This window comes from Natator depressus, chromosome 2 (assembly GCF_965152275.1).
Source record: "Natator depressus isolate rNatDep1 chromosome 2, rNatDep2.hap1, whole genome shotgun sequence".
NCBI classification, from domain to species: domain Eukaryota; kingdom Metazoa; phylum Chordata; order Testudines; family Cheloniidae; genus Natator; species Natator depressus.
In genome coordinates, this window is record NC_134235.1 from 247,092,561 (window position 1) to 247,116,381 (window position 23,821).

The 23,821-nt window shown below is 41.0% G+C and overlaps 1 protein-coding gene across 5 annotated transcripts in view; it reads right to left on the reverse strand.

Annotated features, from left to right (window-relative positions):
- DPP6 (dipeptidyl peptidase like 6) overlaps positions 1–23,821 on the reverse strand; it is a 783,294-nt gene that overhangs the window by 578,244 nt on the left and 181,229 nt on the right. The window contains exon 1 of one of the 5 annotated variants that reach the window (XM_074946290.1): positions 5,128–5,325. The exons of the other annotated variants lie outside the window; for them this stretch is intronic. Within the exon in view, the coding sequence (XP_074802391.1) occupies positions 5,128–5,325 (198 nt within the window). Of the gene's footprint in view, positions 1–5,127; positions 5,326–23,821 lie in introns of those variants that run through there. 5 annotated transcript variants of the gene reach the window in all.

The window sequence follows — 23,821 nt, forward strand, 5'->3', positions numbered from 1 at the left end:
GCTGCAGGCGAGACCATTAGAAGGCATCAAATACTGCAGAAAGAAAACTGTTGATCTGATCTATACAGAGATTTTTGGTAGCCATATGGACTACTTCACTATATACTGATTAATGATCACTCCAAAATATATACAATTAAAAAAAATCATCTGTTTGGGAAAGGACTGAGCCATTTCTGACATTTAAGTTGTTCTGCAGCTCTTGCCTAACCCTTTATATAACACTGTCCTGGACACACTCTTCTGGGAAGCAATAGCTTATCCAACAGTAAAATAATGGATTGAAAAATAACACTTTTATTGCAGGTGTTAGCAAATCTTACATATTAAATGTCAAATATTCTCAGGGGCTGTAATATTTGTAATATTGTTCAAACAAGCTGAACAATAATGACACATGTAACCTTTGATTTACTTCTCAAACCAGCAATCACATCTTTTTATCTTCTAGAATTACTACTTAAAACTGAAATGATCACTTCTATAAAATAGTCTCAGTTTGAATTATCATTATTGAAAATTATAAAACTACAATATAGCTAAGTTTCTTCTTTTAAAAATTAGCATCAATGTATACAACTAGGCAAATATTCAATATACAACTGAATGAAAAGTATTCCAGATTTCAAAGTAAAAATGAGAGCTACTTTATTTTGGTCCAATCCTTTACTCAGGCAAAAAATAGGAGTTTTACCTGAAGAATAAATGAAAAAGGAATGCAGCATTTGGCTCTTTATACAGAAAATCTATATATGACACTTCAGTAGAAAGCTTTAACACATCATTTATCATCAGGAATTTAATTTTAAAAGGATTACTGTGGTTATCATTTTAATAGTCAATGCTTTATGAAATAGATCAATATTCTGTATTACAGAGAAGTGCTCAATTTCTTATGCACTTGATTAATGCATTGCTATCATCACAGTAATTAAAAGGAACAGGGTTATACACAATCAGCATGTATATCTTACTCAGCACCTCCTGGCAGTTGCCTGCAAAAATTAAACTCATTGATCACTATAACTCCAAAGAAAAGTAAGCTTAGGAAAAATGAAAAAGCTCTATTTTATGCGGGGGAAAAAATCTAAAGCCAGCATCTAAAAAGATTTCCTGTTTACATGATAATATACAAAACATGAATCTCATAGAGGAAAAAACGGTGATTACATTGCCAGAACATAAATTAATACTCTGCTATTACAACACTCTGGACTTTGATTACATTCTTCAAAGGTACTGTACCATATCCCAATAAATTAATTTGAAAAGGCACATTAATAACAAAACTATTATGTCATCTGGGTTATGTTTACATGACGACTCATTTTTACAGTTTTAATAACTGGACAATTCAGTACTTCCACTGAAACCAATGGGAGATTGATTTGTGCAAAGAGAACTGAATCAGGGATGCAGTTTAGGATGATACAGAAGTATAACAAAATCAAGAACAAATGTCATAAACTTATCAATATTTACACAAGTTCTCAGGATGCCCCAAATCACTGAACATGTTTGTTTCTTTTTGGTATGCAGAACCAGCTACCAAAATTAACTACTGTGAAGTTTAGATGCCAAAATACCAATTGCATCCAGACAACTGTGTTATCTCATTTATAAAAGTTCAAATTCCATGATGAAACTCACCTCGCTCTCATCAGCTACTTCATGGTGGGATGAGGAGTTTCAATCTTAACTCTGAAATTTCCTCATTTTTAATTGTGGGGGTACAAATCAGACTCTTTGCATTACTTCAATACAGGTTTTTGTTTCTTATTTTAATTACATGTAAGTTTCCTCTAGTACTGAAAGTAATACATAGGAAAGGGGAAATATTGCATATAAACAACAGCATGGGTTGGAAAGGCCAGACCCGTCTTCATCTGTCTTGTATAGCACTGGGGAATGTATTGATACTTAAGAAATACTTGATAATAATTGACCCATAAAACCAATTAATGATATAGAATGCAGAATAAATATCTTTAAGGTATAAAAACCTTATGATCATGATCATTAGCCTTTTCAAAAACTCTCAGTCTGCCTGATTATTAAGCACATTATAAAACAATTTAGTGGTTTTTAAAAAGAAATCTTAGCTACATTTTTAGTTGAAGTATTACTGCCCCCCCCATACACACACAAAAGCTTTTTTTTTGTATTTCCTACCTCTGACTTAGAAACTGTTGAACTGATTAATTTGAAATTGGAAAAGAAAAAAAATCCTCTACTGGGAAAAATATCTTGAACGTTCAGTTTCAGTCTCACTGTGAAATTTACATCAGAGATTTAATTCTCTCAAAAGGGGTTTAGCAGTCAATCACGGGCAGGCTCCCCCTAATTACAAATAGCAATATCATATACCACTACAATTCAGTAGAACTGCCAGCAGTCAGTATCCTCTCTCTTCAGTGTCAGTGGATTCTGCACATATATATCACCAAATCACACAACCATTGCACTTCATGCACCCAGTTTTGTCCTTGTGCCTGCCTCAAATTTTGTTTTCCCGTCAGGGATTTTATGCCAAAAGCTGCATTAATTTGTCCTGAGAAAGCCTTATTGTCGCTGTCATCCAGATATTCAGCAGCCAGTTCAGTTGCAAAGGGGGGGGGGGGGGGGAATCGTTCTGTTTCTATTTACTGGCCAAGGTCAGAAATCCGTCTGGTGTATATCTGAGCACACTTCACAGACTGACAACAAGGCACAACAGAGCAATAAAGCCACCAGTTTCCGTTTGAGTTGCCCAGTGCAAAGCGAGAGTACTTATTCCCTGGCAGAGCTGACTCACGTCAGCACCTGGGACAGCTCCCAAAGTCACAGCTCTCCGGAGCGAATGGGGAAATGTGGGTGTGAGTGTGTGGGGCGGGGGGGGGGGGGGTGTATAGCATAATTTGTGCCTCTGCTTCTTGGAAAAAATATATTTTCAAAATTAAATTTTACCACCTTAAAGGTGTCTCATTATTCCTTCCCTTAGCACAACTAGTTTCCAAAAATTAATGCCGATTTACTGCACAGATCTAAACAAACCGAGGGTTATTACCTCAACTATGTGACTATTTGGAATTCCTAGCGCAACCTGAGTCAGAAATATTCATTGAATATTTCTACAATAGTCACTCTAAAGGCAAATTTCATTACTTCCTTTCTGGTTACATCATAACCTTAACTGCCGAAATGATTCTTTAGGGAAATGTATGTGAAGCTTATGAATCAATGACATTTGCATTGCAGTTCCCAAGCTCTAACTCCCTGACATGCTACACTTAGCTCTCGCAGTCAACGGCAAAGTTCTTTTTCTAAATACATACAATAAAATAAATCCCCTTGCAGTCCAGCAGCGTGGGTTTTGGAATTAATCTGAGCTGTCTGTGTACATACATCACCTCTACTTGCCCCCCGCTTAAAGGCCTTTGCAATGCAGATTTTTGTCGTACAGATCACTCCACTGATGAGCTTAACTTTGGGAAAGAGGGTTTGTTTGGTTTTTTTAGAGCAGTGTCAGCAGAAATCATCTGCACATGTTAAATTCCCTTTGTTTCTTGGCTCAAAGCTTTTGATGATCAACCCGTTCCAGACATCTGTCGTATTGAAAACCCACAAAGATACGCTCCAAGCTAAATTAAAAAAAAAAAAAAAATCCAGAGGAGAAAGATATTCCGGAGACCAATAACAAAGCGGCAACTTCGCTTTCTCGTAGCGACACCTAGAGGCCAATGAGCTGAAGTTTCGGCACATTTCCGCTCCAGGGCCACATCGCAGGAGATAAGAGTTTCAGAATGAAAAGTTTTTAAATCAACACCTAAAAAAAAAAGTCTCCGGTGTTTTTAGTTTGTGCGCGTGATCTTACGTTAGGCGTCTCGCCACCCCCGGGAACTGTGTGTCGTGTTTAGGATGCTAGTGAGGATTTCACCAGCCACCGAGAAAAGTAAACTCATCTCCAGCGACCTACTGGCCCTTGGAATGAACAGAATGGAAATCCTGCCAGAGGATTTGAGGCCAACTTTCCTCTCTGCTAGAAAAACTTAATCCGCTTTACCTGCTACAACTTCAAAAAGTTTTCATGTGGGGGGGGGGGGAGGGCAAAACCAAAATCCCACAACTCCCTTCGCTGCAGTCCCCCTCTCAACAGGGATCTCAGGGATTCAGACATAAAACTACGCTCTCAGTCGGTACTTATAAGGGATCATTATCAGTGGTTTCTATAATTAACACTGATCACAGCTCCAAACCTACCTTTAGGGAAAATAAATATTTTAATAGATAGGAATATTATTCCAAATTGCAGCGACTTTCCCCTTTGCAGTTTACACACACACACACACAGAGAAGTCCCTTTACAAACATAATAGCACGCCAGTCTGAAATAGTGATGGGAAACTGATGGATTGATTGTTTGGACCTTCTTCCGGGGCCCTCTTCTTTCTAAATCTCCCCCCAAGAAAAAACTAGGAACAATCGATCCAAGGTGATTTAATTCTCTCCATCCAGGAGTCCCAGCAGCAAGCCAGTGGCCAGGATGAGTCATTTGTTACTAAGGCAATATGCAAATGCCCCCCTTTGAAATCGCTACTCCCCGCGGCAGCGGCGGGAGGGAACGTGCCGGGAGAGAAGTTTGCAGCCAGCACCTTCCGGGGGCTCGCGTCTCATCACGTTGGGTCATTAACCAGGAGTTTCGAGCAAAACCAAAACAAAACAAAAATGGCCGCGTCGGGTGCGAAGTTCTCCCCGGCAGGGCTCTGGAGCCGGGCAGGAAGGACAAGAAGGGGGCAAGGCGAAGCCTTCTGGTTCTGCCCCGGGCAAAAACTTCTAGCCACGCTCGGAGGGGCACAGAGGCAGTTTACACGGGCGGTTTCCCAAAGCACCCAAACCATGCACATTGCACAGCAGCCCGACCTTCCCCACCCGGCTCATTCCCAGGCAGCCCAGGAGAGCGGGAGCCGAGGGGGTCTGGGGACTTGTTTACATGGCCAGGAATAAAGTACCCTCGCCGGCCTTTGCCGGGGAAGCGAGGCGCAGATCAAGACAGGGAGAGAGAAGGCAGCCAAGCGACCTCCGGACACACAGACACACACGAGACACTCGGACAAACAGAGCAAAACCCAAACCAGGCTGGGGGCTTACATCTTCCTCCTCGGCGTCACTCCGGGGCTGGTACTGGAACCGGGCTCGGCTCTCCGGCGGCGGCGGGCGGGCGGGCGGGCCGGCAGCGCTGTTCTCCTCGGTGCACTGAGCCCCCAGAAGGTGACTCGCCTCGGGTGGCGCCGGGAAAGATCGGGAGGTGTTGATCTTCCCACCGAATCGCTGGTACAGCGAAGCCATGAAGTCAATCGGGGGGGGGGTCACGAGAGGCGCTTTTTGGGGGTGGGGGGGTGTGTGGGGGTTACAGCATGCTGCACGCAAGTGAGCTCTTCTCCGTAGCACATCAGTGGCGCTGGGGTGCAGGGCAGAGCGAGGAGGGAGACAGCATATTTATTTCTCTCCCTTGCTTCAACAGCAGCATTGGGGGGGGGGGGGGGAATTACCAAAAACAAAAACAAAGAACAGGCCCCAGGGATGTTGCACCAGCCAAGGTTGCAAGCCACCCAGACACGCCGAACCCAGCGAATGGCGCCGGAGAGGATCTGTATTAAATGGGGCTGTCGGGGGGGGGGGGGGGCGGACGGATCGCAGCTGTCAGTGCCTCCCCGGGATGGGCCGGCGTCTCCGAGGTCGCATTCCAGGAGAGCCACCGAGCGGAGCAGGCTGCAAACTGGGAAGCCTCATTCAAAGCACGTTGCACTTCTGGGCAGGGAGGGCGGGCTGCTCTCCAGCTCTCTCTCCCTGTGGCTTTTCGGGAAGGAACTTGAAAAGGAGCAACAGACACCGGATCGCAGCCCGGGAGACAGGACCCAGCGGCCGGGAGCAGGGAAGTTTCTATGCCTGAAAACCTAGCTCGGCTCACAGCAAACTCCCAGGGGAAAGAAAGACAAAAAAAGCAGAAGGGGAGAGAGGACGAAAGCGTCGCCTGATGCCACTGGCTGCCGAGCCGGCGTCCAAGCTGCTTCCCCAGTTTCTGTGCGCTTTGATTTCTGGCTCCAGGCAATGAGCAGCGAATGCGATCCCTCTGAAACTAGCTGGGGGGAGGGGAGGAAGCTTTCCAGCCCCCACCCCACGCTCTTCACGATTTATTTTATTTTATTAAATCCAGTATATTGTGCCTCCTACTATCTTTGTATTAATTCATTTTGCTGCATTAAAACGTGCTTCAGCGCCCCTCTGTGGAAATCCACCCGAACTGTGCTCCGCACCGGAGCAGCCTGCGATAAACAAATGGGAACTGTCGGATCAAAAGCTGTTTGGGCTGGGGGACGAAGACGACTGCGGGGGGGGGGTCCTCTCTGTCACCACCCTCACCTCTCTTCAGTTACAGGGCAAAACAAAACGACCTGGGCTTTGTGCGGTGTTAATTTCAAGGCTAAATGGGACCACTAATTAATGCACTTCTACAGCTAATGGAGGAGAAAATGTGCACACGATTAAAGTGGGCACGGGGGGGGGGGGGGTTCTGCAATTGGTGTCCAGTGTGAATACTTCGGCAGAGAGGGTTGCAATGCCTCTTCTCTGAGCATCAGGCTCCTGGGTTTCCATAGCAACAGATGCTTAGGTTTTAAAGTCGGAGGCCAAGGAGAGAGAAAAGGAGTCAGAGTTGCAATCTCCTTCCCTTCCTCTAGCAGAAGTCTTCTTCGTCCCTTTGATACCCAAGTTAACCAACCACTATGGGAATTACCCCCTTTTAGACCAGCAACACCCAACATACGCCATACCCTGTCCATTCCTACATACAGATCCCTCAAGCTGTTGAGAAAATCCTTTCCCTCGGTTATAGTTTAGGGAATGAAGCACATGGAGTAATCATTAATTTTTTAAACCCTTGGATCTTATTGAAACTTTTAGTTTGATTACAAAAATCACCTCATCATCCATATATCTTTTTAAACAATTTAAACCCTATAGTTTGAAGAAAAAATTAAGCAGTTGTGCAATTAACCTGCTTTTCTTCTATTAAAACACCAGTCTGATCATAAATCACTTTATACCCAAACAATTTTCATGCATTATTTTTTTATGTCTTCAAAGTCAGGGATGGAAAGTCATAACATTTAGATGAAAAGGAACCCTTATCTCATCAGGATCGGGAAAAAACACATGCAGTGCTTCCTTCCTGACTGCACTTGAAAGAAAGAAATAATCATTTTGATCTTCAGAACTTAGATCCTGACATTTAATTAAAACTAGAAGGTAAACTCATGACTCTTAGAAGTAAAGGTCTTGGTATGCATTCTACCAACGCAACTTTCCATAGGTCAGCGGTCCATCTGATTGCTTCATGGTTCTGTCACCAGTGAGCTGAACATTAGTCCAGAGTCCTTGTCAGTTTCCTCATTTAAATCTCATTATGATCACAGGAAAATTGCATGAACAAGTCAGTGAACTCTCCTGGGATCTCATGACTAATTGGAACTATTAGCAACAAACAGCAACAAAAGAGGGTAACAACAAGAACCAAACTAAAAGGAAAAATAGTTTTGGTTTTTTTTTAAAAAACAAGATGGGTATAAAGGAAGCATCAAAGGCATCAATAAAAAGGCAAAAATAGCACAGAAACCATGAATGACTGTATAAAAGTGAGAAAAATAACTGATGACACAGAAAAAAGAAAACATCTCTGGTCTAATTCACGGTTTAAAAGGGAAAGATTAAGATCCCTGAGCAGCCCATATAATTTCAATAGCTTTCAAGTATTTTTTAAATTCTTGACAACTGAGATTTCATGTATTCAAATTTGGACTATACCCACACATACAGCGTATATGGTAATGTATATATATCTAGATACAAAACACTACATTAAAAGAGCATTCAGATTGCAAAGTCACGTACTCAAAAGTTAGGAAAAGTTAGGAAATAGCAGAATTACGGCCCTGATCCTGCAACTTCTTGTGTGCAGGTGAATTTCTGTCCCCATGTGGAACCCCACTATCTTCAATGGGGCTCTGTGGGGGCTGGGAAGTCTGCCTGTTCACAAGAAGTCTCAGGGTTCTGACCTAAATTGACCATGCAACCTAACTTAAGCTCCCTTGTGCATATACATTATGATTAGGCTTGGAAGGATTAGATTTTTATCAGTAAATGTCAGTAAACATTGATTTCACTGTACACACAAAAACAAACAAAAATATTTCCATAAATACTAATTGAAATTTACAGATAGGCAAAGTAAGGAAAAAATGCAGCTTGCAAACTTATTAGAGTTTAATTTATGGATATTTATTTGGTATATTTTGACATGTGATGTTGACCATTTGTGGTTAATGGTTATAAAGCTTTAACTTTTTGAATCTCAATATCTATCATCATTAAATAATTGTTGTCTGACCTCCCATATTGTCTGACTCACCCCCTAGAAGTGTTCCTACTGTGAACATTTATATGGACAAAAAATATAAAAATGCTTAAAAATAAACATCAATATTATCCATCACAATTATTAAAAAACTAAAAACTGAACTCTACCAAGCCTAATTATGATATCTTGTCCATGTTGAAAAGCCAGGGACAGAGCCCAGCACTGCAGAGTCCCAATTCAATGTCTGAAACTGAGTGTTCCACTTTTCTTCTTTTAATTCTGTGCCTCATTCACTCTGTCCATCTGTGCACTGAATGACGTTGCTCTGTGTATGTGGTTATGTAATGAAACAGTGCATCATAATACATATGCACCATGATGGCATAGAGAACAGGATAGATCCTCCCCCCAAAAAGGAAAAAGCGCCAGTGTTTGAAATGTAACATCCAAGTGGCAATAAATAACTCCTGTACAGACATTGCACAAATGTGGTTTCACTGCAGAAAAAGAGCAAGTCAGCTTGGGGTGTTATTTTTGGTAAAGAAAGTAATTTGTATTGTGAAATAAATTTAGAAGTCAAACATAAACACTTCCAAAAATACAAATACTGAGATCTGAGGTATTTAATTAAATTAATCTCCTTCTTAAAAAATCCTGTCTTTCCCCAACATCCTGGGAACATAACTGAAGACAAGAATAAGACCCTTAAAAACAAATATGATTCCTCCCAAAACCTCCTGGTTGTCTAGTTTAGGATACAATATTGTATACATAATACAAATTCCTAACTAGTAACATTTCCTTCCATATAAATATATTATTTTAACAAACAGAATTGCTACTTCAGAGAAAATATTTTATGTTTTTAATGACATTTTAAAAGCTACAAGGGGACAGGCAATTCTTGATTTATTCCTAAGTGAAGCAAATGATCTGATCTAAGAGGCGAATACAGCTGAACCTCTCAGTAATAACAATCAGAATGTAACTAAACTTAACATTCTTGCACAAGGGAAAATACCCACCACTGTAGCATTTAACTTAAAAAAAGGGGAACTACGCAAAAATGAGGAAGATAGTTAAGTGGAAATTAAAAGGACAGATACAGAAGTGAAAAGCATGCAAGCTGAATGGAAACTATTTAAAAACATAATAAACTCTAAATGTATCCCCCAAATTAAAATAAAAAACAAAAACAGTAAGAGGACCAAAAAAATGCCACCGTGGCTAATCAACCAAGTAAAAGAGGAGGGTAGAGACAAAAAGACATCCTTTAAAAATTGGAAGTCAAATCCTAGTGAGGAAAATAGAAAGGAGCCTAAACACTGGCAAGTCGAGTGTAAAAATACAAATAAGTAGGCCTAAAAAGAATTTGAAGAGCAACTAGGAAAAGACACAAACTAAACAACAACAAAATTTAAGTATATCAGAAGCAGGAAGCTGGCAAAACAATCAGTGAGGCCACTGGATGATCGATGTGCTAAAGGAGCACCCAAGGAAGACTAGACCTTTGCAGAGAAACTAAATTAATTGTTTGCGTCGGTCTTCACTGCAGAGGATGTGAGGCACATTCCCACACTGAGCTATTTTTTGTAGGTGACAAATCTCAGGAACTGTCCCAGATTGAGGAATCAATAGAGGTGGTTTTGGAACAAATTGGTGAATTAAACAGTAATAAGCCACCAGAACCAGATGGTTCCAGAGGAACTCAGATATGAAATTGCAGAAGTACTAACTGTGAAATGTAACCTATCACTTAAATCAGCCTCTGTACCAGATGACTGGAGGGTAATTAACGTAACGCCGATTTTTTTAAAAGGTTGCAGAGGTGATCCTGGCAATTACAGGCCAGCAAGCCTAACTTCCATAGCAGGCAAATTGGTTGAAGCTATAGTAAAGAACAGAATAATCAGACACATAGTCAAACAAAATTTGTTGGGGAAAAGTCAACATGGCATTTGTAAAGGGAAATCATGCCTCACCAATCCATTAGATTTCGTTGAGGGAGTCAACAAACATGTGGACAAGGTGATCCAGTTGACATAGTGTACTTGGACTGTCAGAAAGCCTTTGACCAAGTCCCACACCAAAGACTCTTAAGCAAAGTAAGCAGTCATGGAATAAGAGGGACTGTCTTCTCATGGATCAGTAACTGGTTAAAAAGATAGGAAACAAAGATTAGGAATAAATGGTCAGTTTTTATAGTGAAGAAAGGTAGATAGTAGGGTCCTCGAAAGGATCTGTACTGGGATTTGTGCTGTTCAACATATTCATCAATTATCTGGAAAAGGGTATAAACAGTGAGATAGCAAAGTTTGCAGTCAATACAAAATTACTCAATATAGTTAAGTCCAAAACTGACTGAGAAGAGTTACAAAGGGCTCTCACAAAACTGGGTGACTGGGCAACAAAATGGCAGATGAAATTCAGTGTTGATAAGTGCAAAGTAATGCACATTGGAAAATTTAATCCCAACTGTACATACAAAATGATGGGGTCTAAATTAACAGTTATCAATCAATAAAGAGACTGTGGAGTCACAATGGATAGTCCTCTGAAAACATCTGCTCAAAGTGCAGCAGCAGTCAAAAAAAAAAAAAAAAAGCAGTGTTAGGAACCAATAGGAAAATAATATATTTTAAGACAGAAAAATATCATAATGCCACTATATAAAGCCATGGTATGCCCACACCTTGAATACTGCTTGCAGTTCTGGTCACTCCATCTGAAAGGATATATTAGAACTGGAAAAGGTACAAAGAAGGGCAACAAAAATTATTAGGGGTGTAGAACAGCTTCCATACGAGGAGAGACTAAAAAAATTGGGACTGTTCATCTTAGAAAGAGAAGACTAAAGGGAGACATAGAATCAGAGAATCAGAGTATATCAGGGTTGGAAGGGACCTCAGGAGGTTTTCTAGTCCAACCCCCTGCTCAAAGCAGGACCAATCCTCAACTAAATCATCCCAGCCAGGGCTTTGTCAAGCCTGACCTTAAAAACCTCTGAGAAAGAAGATTCCACTTCCTCCCTAGGTAATCCATTCCAGTGTTTCACCACCCTCCTAGTGAAAAAGTTTTTCCTAATATCCAACCTAAATCTCCCCCACTGCAACTTGAGACCATTACTCCTCGTTCTGTCATCTGCCACCACTGAGAACAGTCTAGAGCCATCCTCTTTGGAATCCCCTTTCAGGTAGTTGAAAGCAGCTATCAAATCTCCCCCTCACTCTTCTCTTCCGCAGACTAAACAATCCCAGCTCCCTCAGCCTCTCCTCATAAGTCATGTGTTCCAGTCCCCCAATCATTTTTGTTGCTCTCCGCTGGACGTTTTCCAATTTTTCCACATCCTTCTTGAACTGTGGGGCCCAAAATTGGACACTGTACTCCAGACGAGGCCACACCAATGTCGAATAGAGGGGAACGATCACGTCCCTCGATCTGCTGGCAATGCCCCTACTTATACAGCCCAAAATGCCATTGACCTTCTTGGCAACAATGGCACACTGTTGACTCATATCCAGCTTCTTGTCCACTGTAACCCCTAGGTCCTTTTCTGCAGAACTGCTGCCTAGACATTCGGTCCCTAGTCTGTAGGGGTGAATGGGATTCTTCCATCCTAAGTGCAGGGCTCTGCACTTGTCCTTGTTGAACCTCATCAGATTTCTTTTGGCCCAATCCTCCAATTTGTCTAGGTCCCTCTGTATCCTATCCCTACCCTCCTGCGTATCTACCTCTCCTCCCAGTTTAGTGTCATCTGCAAACTTGCTGAGGGTGCAATCCACACCATCCTCCAGATCATTAAGGAAGATATTGAACAAAACCGGCCCCAGGACCGACCCTTGGGGCACTCCACTTGATACCGGCTGCCAACTAGACATGGAGCCATTGATCGCTACCCATTGAGCACGATGATCTAGCCAGCTTTCTATCCACCTTATAGTCCATTCATCCACCCCATACTTCTTTAACTTCCTGGCAAGAATACTGTGGGAGACCATATCAAAAGCTTTGCTAAAGTCAAGGAACAACACGTCCACTGCTTTCCCCTCATCCACAGAGCCAGTTATCTCGTCATAGAAGGCAATTAGATTAGTCAGGCATGACTTGCCCTTGGTGAATCCATGCTGACTGTTCCTGATCACTTTCCTCTCCTCTAAGTGCTTCAGAATTGATTCCTTGAGGACCTGCTCGATGATTTTTCCAGGGACTGAGGTCAGGCTGACTGACCTGTAATTCCCAGGATCCTCCTCCTTCCCTTTTTTAAAGATGGGCACTACATTAGCCTTTTTCCAGTCGTCCGGGACCTCCCCCGATTGCCATGAGTTTTCCAAGATAATGGCCAATGGCTCTGCAATCACATCCGTCAATTCCTTTAGCATTCTCGGATGCCGCGCATCCGGCCCCATGGACTTGTGCTCATCCAGCTTTTCTAAATAGTCTCGAACCATTTCTTTCTCCACAGAGGGCTGGTCACCTCTTCCCCATGCTGTGCTGCCCAGTGCAGTAGTCTGGGAGCTGACCTTGTTCGTGAAGACAGAGGCAAAAAAAAGCATTGAGTACATTAGCTTTTTCCACATCCTCTGTCACTAGGTTGCCTCCCTCATTCAGTAAGGGGCCCACACTTTCCTTGACTTTCTTCTTGTTGCTAACATACCTGAAGAAACCCTTCTTGTTACTCTTAACATCTCTTGCTAGCTGCAACTCCAAGTGTGATTTGGCCATCCTGATTTCACTCCTGCATGCCCGAGCAATATTTTTATACTCTTCCCTGGTCATTTGTCCAATCTTCCATTTCTTGTAAGCTTCTCTTTTGTGCTTAAGATCAGCAACGATTTCACTGTTAAGCGAAGCTGGTCGCCTGCCATATTTACTATTCTTTCTACATGTTGGGATGGTTTGTCTCTGTAACCTCAATAAGAATTCTTTAAAATAGAGCCAGTTCTCCTGGACTCCTTTCTCCCTCATGTTATTCTCCCAGGATCCTGGGATCCTGCCCATCAGTTCCCTGAGGTTGTCAAAGTCTGCTTTTCTGAAGTCCAGGGTCCGTATTCTGCTGCTTTCCTTTCTTCCTTGTGTCAGGATCCTGAACTCGATCATCTCATGGTCACTGCCTCCCAGGTTCCCATCCACTTTTGCTTGCCTTGCTAATTCTTCCCGATTTGTAAGCAGCAGTTCAAGAAGGGCTCTGCCCCTAGTTGGTTCCTCCAGCACTTGCATCAGGAAATTGTCCCCTACACTTTCCAAAAACTTCTTTGATTGTCTGTGCACCGCTGTATTGCTCTCCCAGCAGATATCAGGGTGATTGAAGTCTCCCATGAGAACCAGGGCCTGCGATCTAGTAACTTCCGTGAGTTGCCGGAAGAAAGCCTCGTCCACCTCATCCCCCTCGTCCAGTGGTCTACAGCAGTCTCCCACCACGACATCACCTTTGTTGCTCACACTTCTAAACTTAATCCAGAGACACTCAGGTTTTAAGGCAGTTCCAGCTCGGAGCTCTGAGCAGTCATACTGCTCTCTTACATACAATGCAACTCCCCCACCTTTTCTGCCCTGCCTGTCCTTCCTGAACAGTTTATATCCATCCATGACAGTACTCCAGTCATGTGAGTTATCCCAATCACATCATTATTCCTTGACTGTGCCAGGACTTCCAGTTCTCCCTGCTTGTTTCCCAGGCTTCTTGCATTTGTGTATTGGCACTTAAGATAACTTGCTGATTGTCCTGCTTTCTTAGTATGAGGCAGGAGCCCTCCCCTCTCGCGCTCTCCTGCTCGTGTTTCCTCCTGGTATCCCAGGTCCCCACTTACCTTAGGGCTTTTGTCTCCTTCCCCTGGTGAACCTAGTTTAAAGCCCTCCTCACTAGGTTATCCAGCCTGCTTGCGAAGATGCTCTTCCCTCTCTTCGTTAGGTGGAGCCCGTCTCTGCCTAGCACTCCTCCTTCTTGGAACACCATCCCATGGTCAAAGAATCCAAAGCATTCTCTCCGACACCACCTGCGTAGCCATTCGTTGACTTCCACAATTCGACAGTCTCTACCCAGGCCTTTTCAGTCCACGGGGAGGATGGACGAGAACACCACTTGCACCTCAAACTCCTTTATCCTTCTTCCCAGAGCCACGTGATAGAGGTCTATACAGTCACGAATGGTGTGAAGAAAAAGTATTATTTACCTCTTCACATAACACAAGAACCAGGGATCACTCAATGGAATTAATAAGCAGAATGTTTAAAACAAATATAGGGAAGTACTTCTTCAAAGAACACAGTCAACCTGTGGAACACATTGCCAGGAGATATCGTGAAAGCAAAAAGTATAACTGGATTCAAAAAATAATTAGATAAGTTCATGGAGGCTAGGCCCATCAATGGTGATTAGTCAGGGTGGTCAAGGATGCAAACCCATGTTCTGGGTGTCCCTAAACCTCTGAGTGCCAGAAGGTAGGAGTGGACAAGACGGGATGGATCATTCAATAATTCCCCAGTTCTATTCATTCCCTCTGAAGCATTTGGTGCTGGCCACTGTCTGACGACTGGATACCAGGCTAGAGAGATCACTGGTCTGGCCGCTCTTATGTAAAGGTAGGACAATATTCCTTCTTTATGTTCTTCTTGCTCTGCAAATGATTTAATACCCACATTTGAGTCCTACCAATATTAGGCCGTCAGAAATTAGGTTGGGAGTGACTGCCTTTAGGGCTAAATATAAGATCTTTTTTGTGTAAGACTTCTCGGAATGGCATTTTCAGAAAAAGGGCTTAGTATTGTTTCTCTTCTTTTAGTATTAAATATTACTATTATTCATCATGGTGACTAAGTTTCAGGATTGCAAAAAGAGTTCTTCATGTTCCACCTTCATATCTTGTTAGAAAATTTATGCCTCTATTTATTTTTGAACTTGACATCCAGACACTACAGCCAGCATTCGCTGTATAAATGAATAGAGCTAAACAACAAGCTTCCTATTATTTTCATATGTTCACAGTCACAAGCAGTAAGAGACTATTTTTAAGGGGAAACATCAACTACAGTGCCTTTAAAATTGGGACTACTTGGGACTACTGATATTTCAAAATAGCAAAATATCCCTTTTTAACTAGTCATTTTAGAAATTTTTTTAGTCTGAACTTTAGGGCTGCTGATTAATCGCAGTTAATTCACGCAATTAACCCAAAAAATTAATCGTCATTAATTTCAGTTTTAATTGCATTGTTAAACAATAGAATACCAATTGGAATTTATTAAATATTATTGGATGTTTTTCTATGTTTTTAAATATATTGATTTCAATAACACAAAATACAAAGTGTACACTGCTCACTTTACCTTATTATTTTTATTACAAATATTTGAACTGTAAAATGATAAATAAAAGAAAGTATTTTCAATTCACCTCATACAAGTACTGTAGGGCAATCTCTTTATCGTGAAAGTGCAACTTACAAATGTAGATTTTTTTTTGTTATATAACTGCATTCAAAAACAAAACCATGTAAAACTTTAGAGCCTACAAATCACCTCAGTCCTACTTCTCATTCAGTCAATTGCTAAATGAAACAAGTTTGTTTACATTTACGGGAGATACTGCTGCCCACTTCTTATTTACAATATTACCAGAAAGTGAAAATAGGCCTTCGCATGGCACTTTTGAAGCCGGCATTGCAAGATATTTACATGCCAGATATGCTAAACATTTGTATTCCCCTTCATGCTTCAGCCACCATTCCAGAGGACATGCTTCCATCCTAATGGCGCTCGTTAACAAAATAATGCATTAATTAAATTTGTGACTGAACTCCTTGGGGGAAAACACTATGTCTCCTGTTCTGTTTTGCCCACACTCTGCCATATGTTTCATGCTATAGTAGTTTTGGATGATGACTCAGCACATGTTCATTTTAAGAACACTTTCACTGCAGATGTGACAAAACACAAAGAAGGTACCGATGTGAGATTTCTAAAAATAGTACAAAAAGAAAAGGAGTACTAGTGGCACCTTAGAGATTAACCAATTTATTTGAGCATAAGCTTTCGTGAGCTACAGCATCCGATGAAGTGAGCTGTAGCTCACGAAAGCTTATGCTCAAATAAATTGGTTAATCTCTAAGGTGCCACTAGTACTCCTTTTCTTTTTGCGAATACAGACTAACACGGCTGCTACTCTGAAACCTAAAAATAGTACAGCACTCGACCCAAGTTTTAAGAATCTGACCTGCCTTCCAAAATCTGAGAGGGAAGAGGTGTGGAGCATGCTTTCAGAAGTCTTAAAAGAGCAACACTTTGATGTGGAAACTGCAGAACCCAAAACACCAAAAAAGAAAATCAACCTTCTGCTGGTGGCATTTGACTCAGATGATGAAAATGAACATGTGTCAGTCCATTCTGCTTTGGATTGTTATTGAGTAGAACCCATCATCAGCATGGACACATGTATTCTGAAATGGTGGTTGAAGCATGAAGGGACATATGAATGTTTAGTGCATCTGGCACGTACGTATCTTGCAACGCTGGCTACAACAGTGCCATGAGAACACCTGTTCTCACTTTCAGGTGACATTGTGAACAAGAAGCGAGCAGCATTATCTCCTGCAAATGTAAACAAACGTATCTGTCTGAGCGATTGGCTGAACAAGAAATAGGACTGAATGGACTTGTAGGCTCTAAAGTTTTACATTGTTTTATTTTTGAATGCAGATTTTTGGACATAATTCTACATTTGTAAGTTCAACTTTCATGATAAAGAGATTACACTCCAGTACTTGTAATAGGTGAATTGAACAAAACACTATTTCTTTTGTTTTTTACAGTACAAATATTTGTAATAAAAATATACAGTAAGCACTATACACTTTGTATTCTGTACTATAATTGAAATAAATATATTTGAAAATGTAGACATCCAAAAATATTTAAATAAATCATATTTTATTATTGTTTAAAACTGCAATTAATCACAATTATTATTTTTAATCGCACAATTGCAATTATTTTTTTAAATTGTGCAATTAATTGTGATTGATTTTTTTAAACGCTTGACAGCCCTAGTCTGAACACAAACAAAAGTATTGGAGATTTAAGCTGTGGCTAGTATAGACTGCCTAGTCATAGTTTACTTAGTCTAATAAGTTCTATGCTTCTTGTGAATGGATTGCGTGAATAGGTTTTTTCTTTCTTTCCTCCTTGGAAGAAAAGAAAATATTTGTCATCACATTTTTTCTCTTGAAGCCCTAATATCCACCAAAGTCTAGCCTTGTCCACCAACTAGACAGACATTAGCTTTAGTCTAGGCTATCACACTAGTTTTATAGCATGAGGCTAGCTGCTCTGCAAAAATCTCATCAATAGTTCACTTGGTCATTAGAGGATTGTCTTCTAGTGTCATGAAACACCACAAAATTCATAGCTGTTCTTAACACAGGATCTCATTTACCTAGAGATAACATCTCTGGCGGTATTTTTTTTTTAATTTAAATACCAACTTGCCAAGCACTAAACAGAATTTTTCCACTCCTATAAGAATTTGTTTTGCTCAAATAAAACTTTCAATTTATGAAATTTAATGGCCTCAGGCTTATGCCATCTATTTATTTGCGATTTTATGCCATCTAAGAAATACAAGAGCAAAATCTCTCTTTTCTGTGTCGAATGAGTACTCTGCACCAGGTTAACAATCTCCAGGGACATACTTTGTTCAGTTTTTATCTAATAGCTGTGCTGGAAAGAGCAAAGAGGTGGCTGCTGGCTGACAGTATCAATGCCAGTTAAACCCTATACCTAAAGTTTAGGGAAACACAGGACCCTGAATGAATGCCCAACACTCTCACTAATTCTGCTGAAGATTGTAGGGGGAATGCGCTGTCTGAGAGTAGCATACAATACTCTTCAGCTTCACTTTGCATAGCATTTTTGGAGGCAAACTGCATCTCAAAACAATGTCAGAATTAAATAATTTTTTATACAGACAAGCAGCTGAGGACAGTGCTGATTCTGGGAGACAAATGGGAAGGACATAGGAAATATTTGTCCCAGGCCTCAAGGTTAACCAGACAACTAATAGTCCAGCTAATAGTCTTTATGGCTGCAAAGAAAACCTTCTAAGCCTGAATGGAGAGGGTACAGCTGGGAAATAATCGTTTTCCAGGGCTCTTTGCATTGAATGCTTCAGTGCTCCAGGAGTGGGGGGAACACTGTCCATGTGGGAGGGAAAGGAATGGTATCCAGACATAGGGAATTTAGGGTGTGTTGGAACAACAGGCTCCAGGATTTGGCATGGGGGTGGAGGTAGGATAGAAAAAAATAGAAGAGAAGAAGGGATTGAGAGAAGGGGAGGACAAATGGCCAAGGAGGAAACAGACCCAAAGGCAGAAAGTGACAAGGAGTATGGGTGATTGGTGGGGACGGGACAGCAAGGAAGTGGAAAAGCACACAGGAATTGTAGGAGGATAAAAAGATGAGTTGTACGGTGGAAGGCAAGGCAGGAGCTGCAGTAACTAGCTCCTCCCCAGACCCTAATGTGTTTGGGCTCTACAGTCGTCATATATTGCGAAGAATAACTGCAGCTCTTCCTGTAGCTACAGCTTCTAAGGAATGGCCTCTTTCAACTTCTGCTCCCCTGAAAAACTCCAGATATACATCAATGGCCGCAGGCCATTTGAATGTATTAACCCGGATGAGCACTCATGAAGAGTTGACCCAAGACACTAACAACAGAGAGAAAATACAACTGACCTCTTCGCAGGACAGCCAAGATCTTAAAAGTTTGTTGCTTATGTGACACATGAGATAGACCAGTGGTTCTCAACCTTTCCACACTACTGTACCCCTTTCAGGAGTCTGATTTGTCTTGCATACCCCCAAATTTCACCTCACTTAAAAACTACTTGCTTACAAAAATCAGACATAAAAGAGTGTCACAGTGCACTATTACTGAAAAATTGCTTACTTTCTCATTTTTACCATATAATTATACAATAAATGGATTGGAATTTAAACTGTTTCACTTGTGAGTCTTTCAGTGTGATCTTTGAGCTTGTTTTTCACTTGTGAGTCTTGTCATTCTGGAGGCAGTGAAGCGACAGCCACAAGTTTTTCTCCACACTGAGTCTATTTCTGCTCTTTGTCTTGATGGCAGTCATAGCAGAAAATAAGACTTCATAAAGAAATGTTGACCCAAAAGGTAACAGAACATCCAACGCCTGGTTCCCAAGGTCAGTGTACTCTTTTTGTACAAAACACCAGAACTGGGTTAGTGTGAAGTCATTAAACTTCATTTGCAGAACATGGTCTGAGGACAGCTCAAGAAGATTTTCTTGCTGACGTGCAGAGAGGTTACTGCTGCTAACCTCTGACAAAATGAATGGGTTTCTTACCCAGTCGAGTTGAGCTGAGTTGTGTTGAATGTTGGGGAAATATCACTTGAACTCAGATGTCAAGTGGGCCAAATGATCTACATATGAAGCTTCAAGTGCTTTTGTAGAAATAGCTGAAATCTTTTTTTTCATTTTAAGCTCTCAAGTCTGGAACTCAGAAAGCTTTCTCTGAAAAAATTCTACTGGCTTACCCGCATGCACAGAGTGTTTTGTCTTAAAATGTCATTGCAAATGCACTGTTCATACTGTTATTTGATAGAGTTTCTCCTCAAAGGAAACACAAAACTTGAGGTGGATTGCTATTTGTAGATGTGAACCCAAAAGCAATATATTCCTCGCAGAACTGATGATGGGTTTTTTCCCCAGTCGTTTTCAATTTCTTACAATTTTCACTGTCGCCACTACCACCGCTTCCAGCTCCTCATTTAAAAAAAAAAATCTATCCATTTTTACATTGCAACCACATACACACCATGACTACTTCAACATCATTAACGTGCTTGCACGCATCAGTAAATGACATAAAATGCATGTCCAATACAGTGTATATATGCACTTTACGTTACTGTATAATATATAGAGCAGTATAAACAGGCCATTGTCTGTATGAAAATTTTAGTTTGTACTGACTTCGTTCGTGCTTTTTATGTAGCCTGTTGTAAAACTAGGCAAGTATCTAGATGAGCTGATGTATCCCCAGAAGACCTCTGCGTACCCCCAGGGGTACACGTATCCTGGGGTGAGAACCACTGAGATAGACAATGAATTGCAGACTTTCTGAAAGCAGCATCTAATGTGGATATTGATTCTACTTCCTCCACCATCCAACATTCTAAAATCCTAGATCTACCATTCACAGAGAAAAATTAAGAGATACAGGCTAGGGGGAAAATATTGGTTTTCAGAAGTGATTTTAAATGAGATGGAGAGTTGACGAGGCAGAAAGAAACAGTGTCCGTTTCAAATGGCAAATGCTGCAGAGGAGAAGACTCATATGCAGTTGCCATAATGTATGTGGGTGGACAGAGAGAAGGCTAATGGCAGATTAGCAGAGGAACAGGATGGGGAACAGAGAGACAACCCAGTGAGACTAAGTGGAGTTACACCACAGAAGATTTTAAAAACAAAGGAGGGAAATTTTAAACTAGTTCCTGAAGTGGAAGCTAGTGGAGTTGTTTGAGGCTGGGGGTGACACAGTCATGCTGCTATGCTTGTACAGACATGGTTGTTTGAAGTGATGAGACTCGGTGGGTCCAAAGAGACCTGAGTTTCAGTGATTAAGGTGAATAGATAAAGGAATGGCTGAGAAGAGGTAGAATGAAGACAGTGCCATAGCAACATGCAATGGCAATGTTGTAAACACCAAGGATGAAAATGAATTACCTTAGGATGCTACCCGGGATGCTGCACTTTCCAGTGGCAGGTATCCTAGAAATACCTGAGATAGATAAAAACATTAGATAGAAGAGGTCCCAACTAGAAGTAACCGGATAAAAATAAAAAGACGGAAGATGTAGGCTGAATATCAGCAACTACTTGCCAAAGTGAGATCCTCCAAGAACAGGATAGTCTCCATAGGGAAGGGATGGAAATCCCATTCTTCAATCTATTTTTAAATGTCCCCAGCAAAGCATTAGGAAATGTACTGTAAGGAACAATCTTACCAGTTGGCAATCCTACCGGTTGGGATGGATTAGATGACCAGACAGGTCATTTCCAGCTCTAATTTCTACAATTCTGCAAATGTGCAGAGGTGATGAAATGCAGACAGACGACATGGAGGAAAAAGAGAGTACAAGGGGCAATGATGGAATCACACTTACTGCCAGTGGAGCCAGCTGGGAAGCCTGACTAGCAAAGGGAGTTCAAGGAGACTGGATGTATGTGTTTGTACAGTGCCTAGCACAATGGAGCCATGCCTGTTACTCCTACTCAATATAAATAAATAAAATTAATAAATAATTATGATTTGTGTTTGACCTTGTTCCTCTCACTCAGAAAAAGCACTTCCCTCTTTAAAACCTTTATCTGAAAGAAGTTATGATGAAACTACAAAACTATGTCATTAAGACAGGCAGAGACACTAAACATTCCTGCCTTGAGAGCAGGGGACAGCGCTAGATGACCTGTTGAGGTCTTTTCCAGTCCTACATTTCTATTATTCTATTATAACAGTTATGGAGAGATGCAGCTGTCCTCTGAGTACAAAAAATGTCTGAGTCTTTCTTGTAGGACAGGGCAAATGCTGGAATCTGGTCTCTAACATGTATGTTCTTCACGAGTTCACTGTGCAGCAAAGTTCTGCTAATATTTGATGGTAGAATTGGGTACATGTAGAGGAGCCAGCTAGGTTGCCTGATTAAGGTGATTACTGAAGGAGATTATCAATGGAAAAATGATCAGATGTTGCTTCATAAAGAAGCTCCAAAGGCTGAGGTGGCTGTTACAGGAATGTGAGCTTTATCTCTGAAGCTTTATAAAGAATGGAGGGGAAAACTCCATCTTATCCTTGATGATTTTTATCTACGGAAGTTGTCTGTGAAGCTACACACTGTCATGTTTGAAAAGTCCCTATTTATTGTATAACCTGGACCACTTCCATCCCTATTGCAGGAATACCACTGACATTATTCTTCCCATTCTTACATTCTCAATTGCTGACTAGACGCATAAAGTGTGATGTAGCTGTACATGCGATGCAGGTTTAGAGGGCTCTCTCTCTCCATCCTAGCACCTGAAATATGTCTGGACCTCTTTGACTCTCCATTCTGGAATGGTCCAATGCCACCCCTTTATATTTAATCTATAATCAATATTACATTGACAGCACAGAACAAGTGGACTTTAGAAAAATTCTGAATTTGCCACCTACCACAAGGAACTTGCAGACAAAATAAAATTCCAGTGAAATGCAAGCAATTTAGCCAGACAACATTTCAAAGAAATACCAGAGCTTTAAAAATGAACAGACAAGATATAAAATAGTTTGGTTTGAAGACTTCTCCCCTGTGATAAAAAAGATTTCCTTTAAACAGCACTGTGCTTTGTGGGACTTCTTGTCACCCAATCTCTGGCTGACAGCTTTCTTGTTGGCGTGAAAGGAAGTAAATTGAATCCGTGGATGTACAACTGAAGATCAGTCTGACATTATTATTAATATGAAAGGGAAGGAAGGTTAGTACTGGTGTATGTTCTTTTCCTGCCCATTCATCTTCATAAAAAAGTTAAAAAATTAATTAATCCATTTATAAATACTTTTCTAAGTACAAATTGCCCCATTTATTCAACTCCTGGTCACATGAGGCCTGAAATAATTTAGAACCTCTAATGCTAGTTGAAGGCTTTGTTAATGTTTTTGGTCAATTGTTATTAAGTATCAGCAAATAAATTGGCTTATAAGTGGGTCTCCAAGCACATGTATCACCTTCTCATGGAACACAAGACATGGGCAGAAGAGTGACATACTGATGGAAGATTATCTAGGCATGTCCTTTACTGGTTTACCAGAAGTTTATGAGCACAGGTAGCTGCACATCAGACTTAGTGAACTTGCTAGTCACACAAGAAGAGATTTCATTTCAAACACCTCATCTGAATCTTCCTGCACCTACTGTATCAGGATATAAGCTTTCTTTTAAAAACTTACTCCACTCCCTCAGAGTGGGTCAACTGAAGGGATTACGGAGCAGATTTCTAAAGATACAGACAGGTGAATAGTGGGATTTTGAAATGCACTTAGGCTTTTGAAATCAATAGGAGTTAGGCACGAAGGCAATTATGAGAATCTCACTTAAGTGCCTATTTGCATCTTTAGGCAACTAAATATCTTTAAAAGTCTGGCTCTATATGCCTAAGGCAAGGAGGTCTGGCTTTTGCCTATTAACCATGCCCATGTAAATCTTAGTCTTAGCTAAGCAATATGTTTTCTTACACAAACAACTCCCAACTTATGGATCAAATTATGTTCTCAATTGTGCGCACCCTGGGTTTATCTTGACTGACTGGGTCACATAGTTAAAAACATAAATGAATTTCTGTGCTATAGTAAAGGAACAGATGTCAA